Genomic DNA, 20140 nt, shown 5'->3' with positions numbered 1-20140 from the left:
TAAAATAAAGTGGTGACCCTAACTGACCTAAAACAGGGAATCTTTACTAGGATTAAATGCCAGGAATTGTGAAAAATGTAGTTTAAATGTATTTGGCTAGGGTGCATGTAAACTTCCGACTTCAACTGTATATACAAAAAGTATGTGGACACACCTTCAAATTAGTAGATTTGTTTATTTCAGCCATGCAATATCCATAGACAAACATTTACACTAGAATGGCCTTACTGAAGAGCTCAGTGACTTTCAACGTAGCACCGTTTTAGGATGCCACCTTTCCAAAAAGTAGGTTTGTCAAATTTCTACCCTGCTAGTGCTGTTTTTATTTTATTTTTTTACCTTTCTTTAACTAGTCAAGTCAGTTAAGAACAAATTCTTATTTTCAATGACAGCCTAGGAACAGTGGGTTAACTGCCTTCTTCAGGGGGAGAACAGATTTTTACGTTATCAGCTTAGGGATTCGACCATTGCAACCTTCCGGTTGCTAGTCCAACACTCTAACCACTAGGCTACCTTCCGCCCCTAGTTTTGTGAAGTGGAAACGTCTAAGAGCAACAACGGCTTAGCCGCGAAGTGGGTTAGGCGGATGCCAGGAGAACGCTACCTGCCCGAATGCATAGTGCTAACTGTAAAGTTTGGTGGAGGAGGAATAATGGTCTGGGGCTGTTTTTCATGGTTTGATTTAGGCCCCTTAGTTCCAGTGAAGGGAAATCTTAACGCTACAACATGCAATTACATTCTAAACGATTATGCGCTTCAAACTTTGTGGCAACAGTTTGGGATGGCCCTTTCCAGTTTCAGCATGACAATGCCCCCGTGCACAAAGCGAGGTCCATACAGAAATGGTTTGTCGAGATCACTGTGGAAGAACTTGACTGGCCTACACAGAACCCTGACCTCAAGCTCGTCGAACACCTTTGCGAGCCAGGCCTAATCGCCCAACATCAGTGTCCGACCTCACCAATGTTCTTGTGGCTGAATGGAAGCAAGCCCCTACAGCAATGTTCCAACATCTAGTGGAATGCCTTCCCAGAAGAGTGGAGGCTGTTATAGCAGCACAGGGGAGAACATCTCCATATTAATGCCCATGATTTTGGAATGAGATGTTTAACAAGCAGGTGTCCACATACTTTTGGTCATGTAGTGTATGTATCCTGTGTGTTCAGAACAGCAATGTCCCCGGAATGTGTAACGAACATGAAATGTACAACTGAAATACTGTTGTCTCAACAATGAGCTACAATATTTTTAATCAAGGAAAAGTTTGCTCAATGAATATTAATGAGACTTGAAGGAAAAATACATTATTTTTATGAATTTGTTCATACTATTTCATCCTTCCACAAGATATCGTCCCGACTCAGAACTAGGGTTGGTAACTATGCCGGCTGGTCGTTCATTCTATCGGTTTGATTGCCAGAGACCCAACCCAGTCATTCAGTCTTTTTGTTCTGTATCCATGGATCGTTCAATGTTCCATTGCCATACTGGCTGGCAACGTTCGTATCCCTTGCTTGTTAGCTAGCCAACTACGGCTAACTTACAGTCACGTCAAAAAAAAATGCAGCCAGAATAACAACGGTAGCTGCATCTGCATTTGTTTAAACTGTATTCTAGTGACATTTATTTGGATACATCCAAAGCAACGAGCTAATGAGGCACGATTTCACCTGGCATTGAAAATGTGCTCTCTCGCCAGGACACTGTTGTTCAGCGGAGCTAGCCAACCACATAGCTAACACAATCACTTCAAACTGAAGCTGGAAAGACTGCATTTAGTTTCTTTTGACCTTTTTTCAATTGATATTTCCTTGTATATATATATATATCCATAAAAATGATGCTCATTCATGATTTCGACTGGCTGAGAAACGCTGCCAGTCTGTCTGTCTCTTCCCGACACCCGTTGATTACTATGGGACATTTTGAATATTGAAACAATGTTGCAAATGTTGGAGAGACAAACAGCAAGGTTTATACCAATCTCAACTGTTGAAAATGTTAGTCCAAAAGAAATGTGAGATATGGTCTAGATGCTTTTATACATTGGAGATTAAGTTTATAAATTGCCTGGCTGGGCTGATGAGACAGTGGATTGCGCAGTCAGATGGAACAGAGTAAATAGGCATGTCATAGATTTAGCCGGTGGTAATTTGTGGATTATTAACTTGATGGTTGCTCTTAATGCTGATTGGCGGACAGCCATGTTTTATCAGACCGTATACCACGGGTATGACAAACATTTATTTTTACTTCTCTAATTATGTTGGTAAACAGTTTATAATACCAATAAGGCACCTTGGGGGTTTGTGGTATATGGCCAATATACCATGGCTAAGGGCTGTATCCAGGCACGCCGCATTGCTTAGTTCTTAAGAACAGCCCTGAGCCGTGGGATATTGGCCATATACCACACCCATTCGGGCCTTATTGCTTTAAAAAAACACTGGCTGGAATGCGGTTTTAACCAATTAGTGTTCAGGATTAGACCCACCCGTTGTATAATAAAGCACAAACACGTGCACATACAGTTATCATTTAAGTCGTCATTCTAAAAAGGCAGGACCACCTTGCAGTATCCCATCCTGACACCTGATATACGCCTGATCCAGAGCAGGCCAGAGGAGCAGAGAGTTGGTGGAGACAGAGCACGCTCCATTAGATTGGATGGATGTGTGACACCCTATCCGGAGTGGCCTGTGTCTCATTACCTGATGGGGTAATGCTCCCCCCTCTACAAATGTGACATTTAGATCAACAAATGAGTTTGGCAAGGACGACAAGCACAATGCATGCAGTATTAACGGAACAAAGTTGCCAATTCTTACTACATTACCACTGATGTGGTGTTTTCTTTTTGACATTGCAATGATCAAATCAAATCGTATTTGTCACGTGTGCTGAATGCAACAGGTGTAGGTAGACCTTACAGTGAAACGCTTACTTACAAGCCCTTAACCAAAAATGCAGTTTTAAGAAAAAAAAAGAAAGAAATTTGACAAAGGATTCAAGAGCAGCAGTAAAATAACAATAGCGAGGCTATATACAGGGGGTACCTGAACAGTGTCAATGTGCGGGGCACCGGTTAGTCGAGGTAATTGAGGTAATATGTACATGTAGGTAGTTATTAAAGTGACTATTAAAGTGACGAAAGTGTAGCAGCAATGTAAAAGGGGGGGGGGGGGGGGGGGGGGGTAATCCAAATAGTCTGGGTAGCCATTTGATTAGATGTTCAGGAGTCTTGTGGCTTGGGGGTAGAAGCTGTTTAGAAGCCTCTTGTACCTGGAGTCTTTTGAGTCTTTGACAATGTTTAGGGCCTTCTTCTGACACCGCCTGGTATAGAGGTCATGGATGGCGGGAAGCTTGGCCCCCTGTGATGTACTGGACTGTATGCACTATTATCTGTAGTGCCTTGTGGTCGGAGGCCGAGCAGTTTCTATACCAGGCAGTGATGCATCCAATCAGGATGCTCTCGATGGTGCAGCTGTAGAACCTTTTGAGGATCTGAGGACCCATGCCAAATCTGTTCAGTCTCCTGAGGGGGAATAGGTTTTGTTGTGCCCTCTTCACGAGTGTCTTGGTGTGCCTGGACCATGTTAGTTTGTTGGTGATGTGGACAACCTGCTCCACCACAGCCCCGTTGATGAGAATGGGGGCGTGCTCGGTCCTCCTTTTCCTGTTGTCCACAATCATCTCCTTTAAGTAGGTTTGCCCATTCAATTGTTGGGAGCATATAGAGTGTGCAACTTCCTTTCTATATATCTTATTGTTTTTTTTTTACTGCTTACTCATGGTTAGTCAGCCCCTCCACAAACGTTTTTGTGTGTGTGTCAGCTCATGCTTTTCACTAGGAAATTGTAGTGAGTGACATCCTTTGTTCAATTCAATTATTCCATTGCTATTACTAATCCTGCCACTTTCTTTTTATTATTATTTTATTTAGCCCTTTTTTCTCCACTATTTCATGCTATCCCTATTTCCCTATTCCTATTTCCCTATTCCCCCTATTCCTATTTCCCCTATTCCTATTTCGGCACCAATGTGTCGGAGGAAACACCGTACACCTGGCGACCTGGTTAGTGTGCGCTGCGCCCGGCCCGCCACAGGAGTCACTAGTGCGCGATGAGACAAGGATATCCCTGCCAGCCGAACTCTCCCTAGCCCGGACGACGCTGAGCCAATCGTGCGTCGCCCCATGGACCTCTCGGTCACGGCCGGCTGTGACAGAGCCTGGGCTCGAACCCAGAATCTCTGGTGGCACAGCTAGCACTGCAATGAGACCATTGAGCCACCCGGGTGGCCCCATCCTGCCACTTTCACAGAAAGCAAAATGCTGCAAGTACACACATTTTTATTTTAAAAGTATGTGGAACCAAAATTAAATCCCCTACCAATTTGAGGATATTCAGCTGCCTCAGGTGAAATAAGAATTGAACTGCTAAGTGGCTGGCTAGCCCTACACTACACTGGCCATTCTGGTTAATTTAGCTATTTTACCTGTATCTATCAAAGAGGATGGAACGCCACAGTCTAGAACAGCAGATACCACAGTGTGTGGGAAGTGTGGACCAAGCTCATTACTACACAGGCCTGTCATTATACCAGCACACACAAAACCTAGGAGCTGTAGCCTTGAATCTGCAGTTCTACCATGCAGTAACTACAACGTTCTGTCTAAATGAAAGGCTGAGAGAGAGAGCGAGAGAGAAAGAGAGAGGGAGAGAGAGGGAGAGGTCAGAGTGCTCATCCATTCAGTAAGTGTAGGTGGACAGAATAGATTATGGGAGGCCTCAGCCAAGGCTGGGTGTTAACCTTGATTCCGTTTTTCACAGACTCGCTCCTTCTTGGTTGGCTAGGCAACAATGTAAGTATAGCATCCATCTGGGTTAAAGCATGGCATTGGTGATGTGGGGACAAAGTGGACTCGCTTACCAGCTGGAGTGGGTTTTGTTCTGCAGGCGGCTGTAGCAGGACATGATTTGGCTCCCGATGTCGGCCAAGCTCCCAGTGGTGACTCTGCCCCAGGCAAGGTTACCCATTTAGATGGTGGGTATGCACACAGACACACACGCAAGCACGCGCTCGCACACACACACACAGTGGTTAGCAGCCCCACTGACTGCACCACACTAGCTAGCCAGTGGGAGAATCAAACAAGGAACTAGCCAGTGAGATAACATCTGAAGAAATAGAGATGTTGCATCAAGCTTGGAGCCCCTTTACAACTCCCACAGAGACAGTTCCTTTCAGAGAATTATATATATTTTTATCTTATCTTTGATGCACTATAATATCAGACACAGCTGGAGATTGAAATTGGAAGCAATTAGTGGACTTGATTGCAGAGGTGAAATCAAGCAAACACAAGACAATTTAGGAAATGAGGGAGACAGAGAACAACTGTTCTGAGATCTAATCAGGAGCCTGAAACTGTCAGATATATGTGTATAGGTGGCAGGGAAGTCAGGCGCAGGAGAGTCAAACAGAGTGTAAAAGGGAGTCTTTTAATAAATGTCCAAGTAACATGCTCCATAACACGAATAAGAAAACTGAATAATAAACAAATATGGGTACGAAGACCCGTCGCGCACCTATACAAACAACACTACACTGACAATAAACAATCTCTGACAAAGACATGAGGGGAAACAGAGGGTTAAATACACAACAGGTAATGAATGGGATTGAAAACAGGTGTGTGGGAAGACAAGACAAAACCAATGGAAAATGAAAAATGGCTCAATGATGGCTAGAAGACCGGTGACGTCGAACGCCGAGCACCGCCCGAACAAGGAGAGGCAACGACTCCGGCAGAAGTCGTGACAGAAACCAAAGCTTCATTCTCTCTGCTGCGTATTCTCTACCTTTTGTAAACAATGGAGCGAGTGTTGCATTGCAGAAGTAATCAGTGAAACTCCAAAGCTCATTCAGGGACATGGACTGAGAGGACTTGTTCCCTCCACCTGCAATTAACCAGCTGACACATGGGGAGGAGAAAGTTTAGTAACTGAAAGGGTTGGATATGAGCTCAGAAGCAGTGTGTGTGTTCCTATAACCATCTTCTACTTTCAGCAGTATGAGCTATTCGCCTAACACAACGCAAATGAGTCCTCAATTTGATTTCCGAGAGGACACAGCATTTAAAAATGAAGGGGAGAGATTTGCGTTTCCTTCTCCTGAGAGAAAGCCTTTGCACTTACTACAGAGTGTAACTGAGGAGCAGAGCAATGAGTCTGGTTTCAGAGTGACAGTGGTGTCTGAGAACAGGGATGTTCTCAGACACCTGGACGCTGTTTGAATGACACCTATCAAGCCTGCCTTACATCCAGGACGCTGTTTGAATGACACCTATCAAGCCTGCCTTACATCCAGGACGCTGTTTGAATGACACCTATCAAGCCTGCCTTACATCCAGGACGCTGTTTGAATGACACCTATCAAGCCTGCCTTACATCCAGGACGCTGTTTGAATGTCACCTATCAAGCCTGCCTTACATCCAGTACACTGTTTGAATGTCACCTATCAAGCCTGCCTTACATCCAGGACACTGTTTGAATGTCACCTATCAAGCCTGCCTTACATCCAGGAGAGCGAGAGTGAGTGTGTTTAATGACGTTCAGCTAAGAGGAGACCTCAGACTAACAATATGATAGTTTTTAGCTGTAGGCTATACACTCTTTTATAAACTGGGTAGTTTGTTCCCTAAATGCTGATTGGCTGAAAGCGGTGGTATATCAGACCATATACGGGTGTGACCAAACATTTAATAAGCCACAGGTGTGTATCCGTGTCTGTAGGGCAATGTATCCGTGTCATGACTGACATTTTTAAGACTGAACAGGCTATACTGTATAATTATGTCAACTATATTTATTTGTGTGTGCATGTGCGTGTGCATGATTGACCCTCAGGGTTCAGTATCAGATTGGTGGTGTGTATGTCACCATGGCCATTAGAGCTCAGCTGCAATTTCCACAATGACAGATAAATGCAAGGGAGAGAGGAGAGAGAGACAGAGAGAGAGAGAGAGAGGCTACCCCCATTTTCCCATCCTCCACAAATGAGCACTTAAGATAGACAGAAAGCGGACAGACTGTGGCTAGATACTGTACCAGGGTCAAGGGGCAGGGTTTTAATAGCTCCAGTAGGACAGGAAAACACCATTCTGTATTGATTCCCATCCTACGTCATGATGTGGGAGGCCAGGGGGGATCCCATCGGCAGGCCCAGTTTCCAAACGGTGAGCAAGGATCAAATCTATATCATTTTTATTTCACCCTGAGTGTGTGGAGTTTTACCGTGTGCATTGTGGCTGTCGTGTGTGTGTGTGACAGAAGTCATATTCAGTGCAGTCTGTCCCTAAAGCAGATTCATAGTTCTAAAAGACATACTCGTTAGTGAGATCAAAGGAATTCATGAGGCTTGGAGGAAATTGAAATGAGACTTCAGACAGTGAACTCTTTTAAAAGTTTTTTTTTTTTTTTACAATTACTTGTTGGACCCACTGATTGAAGTTGCGCAATTCATATTTCTAAACTAGTTTTGCCATCGTGCACTACAGTCTGTCAAATATCATAATTCAATATAATGAACACATTGTTCATTTAAAATAAATGAAAAGGTGACATGTTCAGGCGGACTTTGTGTGAAATGAAATATTTACATACAATACAACTGTGAATAAATATGGTATTGTGGCCAAAATAAAAAAGGAAGGAGCATTTGATGATTTTATTCTTTCTGGGAAAATGTTTGATGATTACATGGGGCTTCTCATCCAGAAAATAAAGATCCAACATTCAATGAGTGCAGATGCTGGTCGAACAATGCAGTCTCTGTTATACTGCCAAGCACAGTATCATCACTAATATGGGGACATTTGATGACGTCGTGCATTCCTGATTAAAAACAAAACGGTGCCTTCGGCAGTCCATTGTGAAATAGTTATGCATTTGACAACATTTCAATACCTCGTTGGAACTCAATCATTTTCAAATACAGAGTGTCTTACATAAAGACACAGACTGATTTGCAAATACATTTAGAATATTCACAAACGTGTCAAATAATTCCTTCATTCGTATAACAAACAGCTATGTGGGGGGGGGGGGGGGGGGGGGGGGGGAGTCTTCATTTAATGACGATTCATCAAAGAGTGTGAATTTGTTTGAATGAAATGTTACCGTGAGGTATTGCGTTTCCAATGGATTACTGGTGAAAACCTGTACAGTACAGTAGTATCCCGGTCTATTTCCAAGTTTGTGCATTTCCTTTTATGATCCCTTTGACATGTTAGGCTGTTATTTCCTGTGTCTCTACCTGACCTAGGTAAATATATGTCAAATACTTTCAGATACTACAGGTGCGCTTGATTTAGCTTACCTACTGCCTAAGAATCATCCCAAAAGTGCAAACTCTACCTCCTTGCACAGCAATCAAGCTAAATCAGGCACTTCTCCAGAATTTGAAAGTACCTGACAAAATGCATTTTGACCCAGGTCTGGTAATTTACTTCTCACACCACTGTGCTGAGTTTAGAGGACTCCTCTGGCCTGTCCAGTTTGCTGGGAAGGGACTTGAGGTACTCCAGGTGTCTCCGCGCGTCCTCCTGGTTGTTCCTGACATAATACACCAGGTAGGAGATGACCATGGCGAACCAGCCGAACATGGTCACCAGCATGGCCACGTCCGTGGTCCTCTTGAGCCCTGCGCACAGGTCCAGGTCGGCCGCCATCATGATGAAGGGCACCCCTGTATCTATGCCAACGTCCTTGGGCTCCGAAGTGTGGCACACCACGCCAGCCAGTGAGGCCGGTTCCAGATCCAGCCGGGGCATAGCCACCTGGAGGCGGCAGTCACAGTGCCAGGGGTTGTGGGTGAGGTTGGCCTGGGCCCTCAGGCCCCCCAGGACCTCGGGCTCCAGGGTGGTCAGTCTGTTAGAGGATAGGTCCAGGCTCCTGAGAGAGGGGACCAGACCCCGAAAGGCCCCCGGCTCCATCTGAGTTAGCTCATTGTGGGAGAGGTCCAGCTCGTTGAGTAACGGAAACCCTGCAAAGGCGTCGGCGGGGATGGTGGTAAGGAGGTTACCGTCCAGGTAAAGTCGGCGAGTGTCATTGGGCAGGTCATGCGGCACCTCCGCCAGGTGCATGTTGCTGCAGCGCACCACCCTCCCGCCGTCGGCCATCTCGGAGCAGTAGCAGCTCTCGGAGCAGCCGGTGTTTGCCCCGTGGAGGCCCGCGGTGGTGGCCCCGAGCGCCAGGCTGTGCAGCAACAGGCATGCCACCAAGGAGTGGCACAGCAGCCACTCTGCCAGCAGCGGCATGGTGGGATACAGGCATACCCTCCTGGAAGGACACAGCCCCTGGACCATCAGCCAAGACAACCCTGCATAGGTCACAGCTTCACCAACCAGCCGGCCTGAGAGACAATGAGGAAAAATGTCAGAGCGAAAATAATGAAGAAAAGGAACGAGGACAACAAGTGATTGCAAATGACACTAATATCAGTGTGGCAGAAGCAACACCTAACCATCTCGGTGTGAGTAATCCGAATTTCCATACAAGTGCCAGGTGTTATTTTTAAACCCACTTTGATCCTGACTGGGCTAATTGTAATGAATTGGCACTTGTGACATGACGAACAGAAAATGACAACACACAGCTGTAGTGTAGAGGAGGAGTGGGATAGAGATCAGCGACGGCGTCATCCGTGCGTACAGATGACAGATAATGTGCTTCCTGCCAGTGCAGGGATGGAACTCTCGTTGATTGGCATGTTTTTTCCTCTCTCGTCCCACTTCAACATTGCCGTGGAGTGACTTTGCATTACCATAATCCTGCTCTGATCCAGTGTAACTAGGGAGACAGACTCTCAAAATATATATATGGTCATGGTTATTTTAGAATGCAAAGTACTGTCAGCCTCTAATGGATTCAGAGTGAATATCTTTGAAACTCAGTCTTAGGGTCTCTAGGATCCTACAGTACCTAACCTAACCCAGTTTGTAGGATGTAGGATGTAGGCTATGGGCTAGATTCAATCAGATCTGTCTTAACCCGCAATAACCGACAACTGCATAGCAGCATTATTGTTTTCGGAGATGTCAGAGGTGGAACTACGTCTGGAGCTGTCGAGTCAGCAAGCGGCTCCTGGCGTTATACTTATGGCGGACATTGCCATTGGCTGCACCGAGTTGCATTAGTAGAAATCCCATGCAGAATTGCTACAAGTTCCAACACTGTGTGTTGTAATCTACAACTCGATCGGGCTGATATCAACCCTCCTTTCATTTAATGATTTTAAACTTGAGTGTCTGTTCTATAGAGCCTACACTTTCCCGTTCTGAACTTTCTAACACGGGTGGGATTTAAGGACAGGTGTGGTTTCGTGACAATGACGACAAGAGCAGCCGCTCACCGATTTGACTGCTTCCGAACACAGTTACACCTCCGACGTCGCCTAAACAAAAGTAATAAAACTGCTATGCAGTCGGCGGTTGTTACGGGTTAAGGGCTCCATTCAATCTGTATCGTTGAAGCGTTCCAGATTGTGTGATAGAAAAGTGAAGGGCATTTCCGTTCGAGCCGACATATGCACACCTACCGGGAATGCAGTCTCTGCTAACATTTCAATTTCAATCACGCTGTAATAGAGCCCTAATGCTGGAACGAATTGAATCTAGGGCTGAGTCTGTTTGGATGTAGCCTATGTCTGCAGCGGTAAGTAGGTCATCTTTGGGTCATTTAGTGTAAGTACATTTTGGGTCAATCAATGTAATGTTTCCGGGCCCATCGGTTCTGGAAACCCACTTTTCACTGAGACCCGACTCAGGTAACAGACTCTTGAGCAGCGCTGTCTGAGGCAGGCTGAGGCGCAGTAAATGCCACAGTCCAGTATCGTTTTACCAATCCTCTCTAAACCGCATAGAATATGTTTCTCCACTGGCACAAAACCCCAGAGAAAGTGTTATGAGTTGGACGGGACGCTCACCGTTTCACCGCAACACAACTGTAGTCTAGAGCAGGGTTTCACAAACTCGGACACCCTGGGTGCACGTTTTGGTTTTTGCCCTAGCACTTTGTACAGAGCCAATTCAAATAATCACAGCCTGTTGAGTACAGTTACAGTACATGATGCCTGTATGCAACAGGTAGATGTGACGGGATGGGAGCCATGTTGGATACAAAGATGCCAGGTAGGAAAACCCTGGCCTAAAAGGTCTGCCTACGAGAGCTTTTTTGGTCGTAGGCTAGGTTGGTTTAATGGATTCATTCTCTTCATAATTGTAAATCTTGCACATAAAAAATGTAAACATATTCTTCCTAAAGTATTCAACCAGTGTACAAAAATGTTTACAAAAAGCTATATAATGATAACTTAAAATAAATAAAACAGTAACTGGCATCTTTGTATCCAACCTGGCTCCCATCCCATCAGATCTGCCTGTTGCATACGGGCATAATGTACTGAAACTGTACTCTATCTGGCCGTTCGTTCAGCTTCTGGTAAATTAGCTCTATCTGACCAGACGGACTCCACTTAGGCTGGTTTACAAATGACATAATCTAAGAGTGGCTCTTAAAGTCACATTACAAAAGGCAGCCACGGCTCAATAAGAAGGACTGCGTCTCGCACACAGTCTCCTCAGAGCCAGGGTGAGGGATGGCCGAGTGTCAGTGTAACGGATGTGAAACGGCTAGCTTAGTTAGCGTGGGCGCTAAATAGCGTTTCAATCAGTGACGTCACTTGCTCTGAGACCTTGAAGTAGTAGTTCCCCTTGCTCTGCAAGGGCCGCGGCTTTTGTGGCGCGATGGGTAACGATGCTTCGAGGGTGACTGTTGATGTGTGCAGAAGGTCCCTAGACGGTCTAAATTTGTACTGTTACATCTGGACCATATAACAGCTGCATTACCTGTCACAGCAGGTCAAAGTCTGGTTTATTGGGGTTCTGCTGAATGCGTGAGGAGGAGAGAACCTAATAAAGAAAATGACGAGAGCATCATACGACGGATCATTTAACTTGACAACCACTAATTCCAAACAATACAATAGACCCCCCATGATCTAAGTGGAATGGATTGATATACTGTGTGACTGTGTGTGTACTACAGTGTGCGGCAGTGTGTTTTTTATTTTATTTATTTAACTAGGCAAGTCAGTTAAGAACAAATTCTTATTTACAATGACGGCCTAGTGGGTTAACTGCCTGTTCAGGGGCAGAACGACAGCTCGGGGGTTTGAACTTGCAACCTTCCAGTTACTAGTCCAACGCTCTAACCACTAGGCTCCCCTGCCGCCCCAGTGTGAGCGAGAATATTTAATTTGCTCAGTTACATCAGTTTTTTTCCTAACGACTTAGCACTATATAGCCAAGATAGTATTGAATATAAACTCCCTCAGTTACTTATTGAGTCCTGCAATAAGAAAAGATGATGTACCACTGTATAAACTGTTAATGTATATTAAAAATACCACAGGGCCTGGTGTACAGTGTGCACTCGCTGTCTGACTACAAGAAGAACATTTGAATGCATTAGATCAGACTATCCTCCCAGTAAGTGATATGGGGGAACTTGCAATTATCACGCGAAGGAAAGCCTCATGCTGTTATCCTATCCTGATTCCTCCCTCCTCCTCCTCGGTGCAGCGATGGATATTCTCTAGTCATTGGTTTGACGTTCACACGGTTAACCTTTGTGCGACGGAGCGTTCATGCAATAGAAGAAACTGACTCTCGAGGCTTGCCACGAGACAGAAAACCCTTTTCCACAGTGGACACAGCATAGAAGTGTTATTGCAGGAATACTGGGGAAAAACCTGTATTCAGCTTGTTCCTAGTACATGATGTTAGCAACTTTGGCTAAAGTAACTCTAAACATTTGTTTTGCATGTGAATTAGTTTCTCTGAATCGTTTCTTGTATACAGTTCCTTTCAGCCGGACTGCCAGGCATCACACAAAAAACCTCTTGCAGACACAGTTCTAATACATTCAAACATTCAAAATGTGGGAACTTAATACATAAATTGATGCATTCTGCAAAGTGCAGGACGTCAACAATCCTCTGCAAGGAATGAACCTTTGGCACATACAGTAGGCTATTATGAATTCATTGGGCCACTGACCGAAATTGGAGGTGTTTTAGGGATACCCTACATAACTTATTAATGATGGAATATTGAGGTGTAGTTTACAAAAGCATATCATATCCCCCTGAGATATGCTTTTGGAAAATACACCTCAATATTCCAACATGACAATGAAAATGAAAAGGTCCCCAACAATATAAAGGACATATGTATTCATTCTATAATCAGATGCAAATGCAAGGCTGGCAAACATAAGAGCTTTCTTACCACTTCAGCTTTTGTTGTCTGGGAGAAGAACATTTGTCAGCATGCTTCACAGAACAGCGTCCATATCTCAAATGCGTTTACAGTACCCGCTTGCAATTCAGCGCAGCCGGAGAATCCGCGTCACAACCCCATGGACTGGAGCCTGCTTACCAGCATTCAATTCCGATAGTTGTTGCCTCTCCGCTCCCCGCGATCTAGTTGAAATAAACACGACTGTAAATATAAAGAGGGACAATTTGATCCGTTACCAAAGCGTAACCTATTATTGTCTTAAAATTGTCATATCAAGCCGTCATACGCAGGCACAGGAGCGTTGAAGCATAAAATCTCCTCACCACACATACACCACCTGCTACAGTAGATGGTTACTGCTGCGCTGTGCGCTCTGCTGTGCGCGTCAACCCACATCGTGACTTCTGAGAGGCTGGAAACCTTTCCATGATTAATGTCATGCGCAGCCTTCAAGGGACGTGTGTAAAGGCTGAGAATGCTAAAATGACCTGCGCAGAATTACGTTTTCTGAACAATTATCCGAGCAATACAATAGCCTATGGTCACATGTGAAGTAGGCTACTAATGACTAATTAGTACTTGCTAATGGGGGATTGTTAGAGATACAATCTCAGAGATAACAATAATCTACAAAATGCTGACTATCCAAATTATAGACCATATCTGAGTGCTTCCAAGTAGAAAAACGGTGATATCTAGAACCTAAAAGGGTTTTTCGGTTGTCCCATTGTTCCAGGTAGAACCCATTCCACAGAGGGTTCTACATGGAACACAAAATAGTTCTACCTGGAATCAAAAATGGTTCTCCCATACCGACAGGCGAAAAAACGTTTCTGAACCCATTTTTCTATGAGTGTAGGCCTACGTCTATATGCAATGAGTGCTTCTGACTATTGACACTAACTCTACTTCACTTGAACTACAGGATTAACTGAATGACAACAGAGACTAAATGCAATTGTAATGAATAGTTTGGGGTAGGCCTCATCTCCAAGGAATGCTTTGTGTAACCAGATGTGTTAAGTGGAGCGACACAAGGGAACCCAAGAGCAGACCAAGATGAGGAAACAGGGATGAATGAACCAAAATATTTATTGTTACACAGAGAGATATGGAGTGCAGATCCAGGGAAGCTTGGATGAGTTGCAGAAAAACCAGACTGAGGTTGGAGTTGGCTGAGTAGAACAGGGGAAACAGGTCCTGAGGGGAATCCAAGGTAGTGGTGGTGAGTAAAATCCAGAGCAAGGTAGTTGGGTGGTGTAATGTGGAACAGGAGCCAGAGACTGCAATGAGAAAATAAACAGTGTCAGGCAGGGAAACAGGCACAGCAGAGTAACAAGATCTTGCGTAAATGGCTAGAATCATGAACTGACTGAGCAGAGATTACAATTTGGCAGAGTGGAATTGGCAGGACTGAGTATTTGTAGAGGTCTTGATTATGGAACGAGTTGCAGCTGGTAGGGATCTGCTCTGACTTCAGCACATCTGTCTCCAACCACACAGAGAGGGAGAGAGAGGGGAGTACAGGGGGAGTAACTGCAGGTCAAGAAGACACCGGATGAACACCAGAGGGCGTAGCAGGAGCAGATGTGACAAGATGCTGATGACAGGTTGCCCTATGCTGGGCTGCTGGCATCGAAACCCCCGCTGGGAGAATGGAGTTCAGTTGACGGGGCCTTCAGTTGGTGGGGGTGGGATTGTGGAAGGTCGTTGGAAGACTGCTGCTGCAAAACAACAAAACAAGTGAGTCCAAGTACACAGATTTGACAATATACTTGCAGAAAAATATAATGTGAATGCAAATGTCTCATTCATGATTTGCCCAAATGTACCTGGATGACTTCACACTAAATGTAATGTAGTTTGCTCATACTTTAAGTTATCCGTCTGAACCTTTGCACATACACTGGTGCCATCTTCTGGACACCATCGGAATTACAACCAGAGTGATGGCTAGATGTCTGACCTTTCTGTTGCATTTCAAAGATGGTGGTAGAAGAAAAAAATGTTTTTCTTTGTATTTTCTTCTACCAGATCTATTGTGTTATATTCTCCTACGTTCAATTAACATTTCCACAAACCTTAAAGTGTTTCCTTTCAAATGGTACCAAGAATATGCATATCCTTGCTTCAGGGCCTGAGCTACAGGCAGTTAGATTTGGGTATGTCCTTTTAGGCGAAAATTGAAAAAAAGAGGGCTATCCCTAAGAAGAGGGAGGCCCTTGATCTACTTCCCCAGAGTCAGATGAACTTGTGGATATCATTTTTACGTCTGTGTCCAGTATGAAAGAAGTTAAAGTGAGTTTTGCAGCCAATGCTAACTGGCAGTAAGCATAATGACTCGAAGTCTACAGATATCTGCTAAAACCGGGGATTACAAATTATATTTTAATGTAATACGTACAGAGGGATCTGTTAGCGGGAAAAGTATTTTAATAGCACAAAGTAAACATCATTTTTTAAATTTTACAGCTCATTTCCTGCAATTCTACATATTTTGGCGCAACTTATGCAATGTTAATATGGTATCTGAGTGAGAGTGACTAGCAAAATCAATGGGGGCTCCCTGGAGACCAGGGTCCCTGGGCTCGTGCCCTGCGTGCCGGGTCGGTAATACGGCCATGATTACTACAAGTTGAGATAGCTGGCTAGACTAACTAGACTAATTTACCAATCTTATACATGTTAATGGCATGGGCTAATTGAGTCAGTGAGTGACACACAGTATAACTAGAGGATAACCGATGATGTACAACTAAGTTTTGAAATTGCACCTTGTGTGTTCTACTATTATACTTAACAGTAATTTGAGGCCCAGACTGACAAAAATAATATGGAGTTACGGCCATGAGAATAAGTCGACCTTCAGCTACACTGTCTGTCATCGTAAAATAGGCCTAAAGAGTCCAATTGTAAGCTATGAGACTCTGTTCTCAAAGGCTATCATCTCTAGGAAAGAGCACCCTGCTTGAAGGAGGAATCTCCAAAATGTAGAAGAATTGAAAATGTGTTTATGGAGGATATCCATTAAGTATAGTGGAGAAGAGAGAGAGAGAGAGAGAAGACTCACTTTCACCTGTCTCATTAAACAGAAAAAAAGAAGGATGAGGATGAAAAAACAATTGAATGCAGCTCTGCATACTTACTGATAAAAGAGATAGAAGTGTGACTAAAGGAAGGTTAGGGACAATATAATTACATAAGAAGGAGTGCACATGTACAGAGTAGCGAGACAATAATATATTTAAAGGGGTTGAAAATAACCTCAGAAGAGAGGGTGTGAAAGGCAGGGAAGGAGAGAGAGAGAGAGAGAGAGAGAGAGCGAGAGGGGGGGAGGAAGGGAAAGAGGGCGAGAGAGAGGAGCGTGTTGAGGAAAATGGGGCGCGGGAGAGGGGAATGGAGAGAGCTGTCAAATTCTCACTTGCTTCCTCAAGCCTTGTTTCCTCAATTCCTTACAAAGCTCGTTGGAGGAGGAGGCCTGGGGGAGGGACCTTAAATCCTCTTCTCTAATTCAAGGATGTGCTGGCGAGTAACGTTTTGAGACACAGCCAGGGTTTGCAGCTGCAATGGGGAGCCGTAAGGGAGCTAAAGACAAACGAATGTCACAGAGGTCGTCAGGGTGGAAGTTTGCTTTGAGAGGACACCGATGCTCTGTCTCTCACCCCTCAAGAACACACTGTCACAACGCTCTGATTGTCCTCACAACGCTCCGATTGTCCTCGCAACGCTCCGATTGTCCTCGCAACGCTCCGATTGTCCTCGCAACGCTCCGATTGTCCTCGCAACGTTCCGATTGTCCTCACAACGCTCCGATTGTCCTCGCAACGCTCCGATTGTCCTCGCAACGCTCTGATTGTCCTCACAACGCTCCGATTGTCCTCACAACGCTCTGTTTGTCCTCACAACACTCCTCAAAAGCAATCCATTTCTTTCTGCCATTGCGCTAGATTGCCCGCAAGTAATCTCTTTTTTGTAATCTACCGTTCATTGTGTTAGAGTGCCAGCATGGAATGCAGTACTCAATAATGTTAAGTATTTTTTTTTATGCTTGGGAAAGGAAAGTTCAAGGCAATATGAGAAAATGTTCTGAAGTGAAGTTCGTTATGTTTCGGCTGAGGCTTTGTGTGTACATGTCTGTCTATATAGACAGTAGACACCAGACCAGGCTGCAGTTTACATTTTCCATCTCTGCCCAACTCTCCCTGACTAGTGTGCGTCCAGTGTTCAGCATGCCTCGTCAGGCCTCTCCTCTGACTGCAGGAGGAGTGTGATGGTTTTAGAAAGGAAGCTCATTAAAGCTGCACGGTGTCTCCACACCTGGTGTGTGTGTCTTCAGCCCTGATGCCTTGCCCCCTGTCCCTTGTCAGCCCTGGTTAGCTTCTAAGCCAGGCACAGCTAGTTTTACTGGGTGCTGCTGGCTGACAGGTGACCTCACACATAGAGGTTCCACACACCTGTTGCCAGGCTCACACATACACCCACTCAGGTATAATCAATGACACTCAGGAGAAGACACACACACACACACATTTGTTTTACTATCCTTGTGGGGACCAAACAATTGATTTCCAATCGAAATTGACACACACAGAAATATGTTTTATATATAAAAATGTAATAATGAAAAGGATGACATGGCCGGCAGCCCACGGGCCTTAGAAAATGTATTTTTAAAAGACATTTATGCAATTTCTCTGTTATACTACTCTATAATGACCTTTTGGATGATCAGTGGACCAAGGTGGGCCGGGCCGGGTTTTCTCATAGGCTGAGGTCACACAAATTTACATTCAAAGTCATATTCTACATCAGCAAAGAGACCTGCTCCGACTCTGTCATCAGTTAGACAGATCATGGGCTGAAAACCCCCAGAAACGGTGCCTGTAAACGTAGGAAGAGCATATTCTACATTGTCACCTCACTCAAAACATTCTATATTTTGTGTGTCTAAAACCGGGATTTGGTCAAACAGTAAAGTGCATTATCATCACGGTTCCTGTAACAAAAGTGTCCGCTCTCCCCATGTGTCTGTGCCCTCACTGGGGCCTGTTGCTGCAATGAGCGAGCCACTCTCCTCTCCCACCATGCGCTCGAGAGAGAGAAAAAAAATATTCTAAACATACAACAAGATTCGTCCCCTTGTCGAAGAGAGGAGGGCCTCAGTTTTCGGTAGGTATAATTATGTATTTCTCAACTCTCAATATTCATCTCAGTAGCATCTATTTGACAACCAAGATATTTGAGATATGGAGGTCATGGGTAGTAGCCTACAACTGCAACGTCTATTATAGGACATTTCAATTTCTTTTGGATGAATACATGGCTACTAGCAGTGGGTACTATACTTAGAGACAGCAATTAAGCAACGTGTCTTCAGATGTTGAAACCCAAATGAATTAGCCTATGTTATTAGTTAGTGCACATAATCTTATTTTATATTAAACCCAATTTTAACAGGTAAGTTGACTGAGAACACTTGACTTTTTCCACATGGTGTTTACTTTACAGCCTTATTCTAAAATGGACTAAATGCTTTTTCCCCTCATCAATCTACACACAATACCCCATAACGACAAAACAAAAACAGGTTTAAAAAACTGAAATATCACATTTAACTAAGATTTCAGACCCTTTACTCAGTACTTTGTTGAAGCATCTTTGGCAGCGATTACAGCCTCGAGTCTTCTTGAGTGTGACGCTACAAGTTTGGCACACCTGTATTTGGTGAGTTTCTCCCATTCTTCTCTGCAGATCCTCTCAAGCTCTGTCAGGTTGGATGGGGATAATCACTGCACAGCTATTTTCAGGCCTCTCCAGAGATGTTCGATAAGGCTCTGGCTGGGCCACTCAAGGAGATTCAGAGACTTGAACCGACGCCACTCTTGCATTGTCTTGGCTGTGTGCTTAGGTTCTTTGTCCTGTTGGAAGTTGAACATTCGCCCCAGTCTGAGGTCCTGAGCACTCTGGGCACGCAGGTTTTTATCAAGGATCTGTACTTTGCTCCGTTCATCTTACCCTTGATCCTGACTAGTCTCCCTGCTGCTGAAAAACATTGCTGCAGCATGATGCTGCCACCATGTTTCACCGTAGGGATGGCGCCAGATTACCTCCAGACGTGACTCTTGGCTTTCAGACCAAAGAGTTCCATCTTGGTTTTATCAGACCAGAGAATCTTGTTTCTCATGGTCCGAGAATCATTTAGGTGCCTTTTGGCAAACTCCAAGCGGGCAGTCGTGCCTTTTACTGAAGAGTGACTTCTGTCTGGCCACTCTACCATAAAGGCCTGATTGGTAGAGTGCTGCAAAGACTGTTGTCCTTCTGGAAAGTTCTCCCATCTCCACAGAGGATCTCTGAAACTCTGTCAGAGTGACCATTGGGTTCTTGGTCACCTCCCTGACCAAGGCCCTTCTCCCCCGATTGCCAAGTTTGGCTGAGCAACCAGCTCTAGGAAGAGTCTCTTGGTGGTTCCAAACTTCTTGCATTTAAAAATTATTTTGAATAAATTTGCCAAAAATTCTAAAAGACTGTTTTCACTTTGTCATTATGGGGTACTGTGTGTAGATTGATGAGAAAAAATGATAATTTCATTCATTTTAGAATGAAGCTGTAACCTAACAAAATGTGGAAAAAGTGAAGGGGTCGGAATACTTTCCGAATGCACTGTGCATATGTAATTGATCTCTATTGAACAAAAATAAAGCAGGAAATTCTGGAGACCTATTCTGACAGTAAAATATAGCAACTATAGTCTAATTGTGAACTCACAAATCATG

At 44.4% G+C, this 20140-nt stretch overlaps 1 protein-coding gene across 1 annotated transcript; it reads right to left on the bottom strand.

Annotated features, from left to right (window-relative positions):
* Positions 1–8121: 8121 nt before the first annotated feature.
* LOC110485152 (leucine-rich repeat-containing protein 3B-like) lies at positions 8122–13790 on the bottom strand. Its single transcript, XM_021556219.2, has 2 exons — positions 13356–13790; positions 8122–9418 (listed from the first exon to the last, which is right to left on the bottom strand). The coding sequence occupies exon 2, from the start codon at positions 9369–9371 to the stop codon at positions 8517–8519; it is 855 nt and encodes a 284-aa protein (XP_021411894.2). The 5' UTR covers positions 9372–9418; positions 13356–13790; the 3' UTR covers positions 8122–8516.
* Between the last annotated feature and the right edge of the window lie 6350 nt (positions 13791–20140).

This window comes from Oncorhynchus mykiss, chromosome 13 (assembly GCF_013265735.2).
Source record: "Oncorhynchus mykiss isolate Arlee chromosome 13, USDA_OmykA_1.1, whole genome shotgun sequence".
Taxonomy (NCBI): domain Eukaryota; kingdom Metazoa; phylum Chordata; class Actinopteri; order Salmoniformes; family Salmonidae; genus Oncorhynchus; species Oncorhynchus mykiss.
The sequence above is the reverse complement of the archived record's forward strand: the minus strand, read 5'-3'. Positions and strand labels throughout refer to the sequence as shown.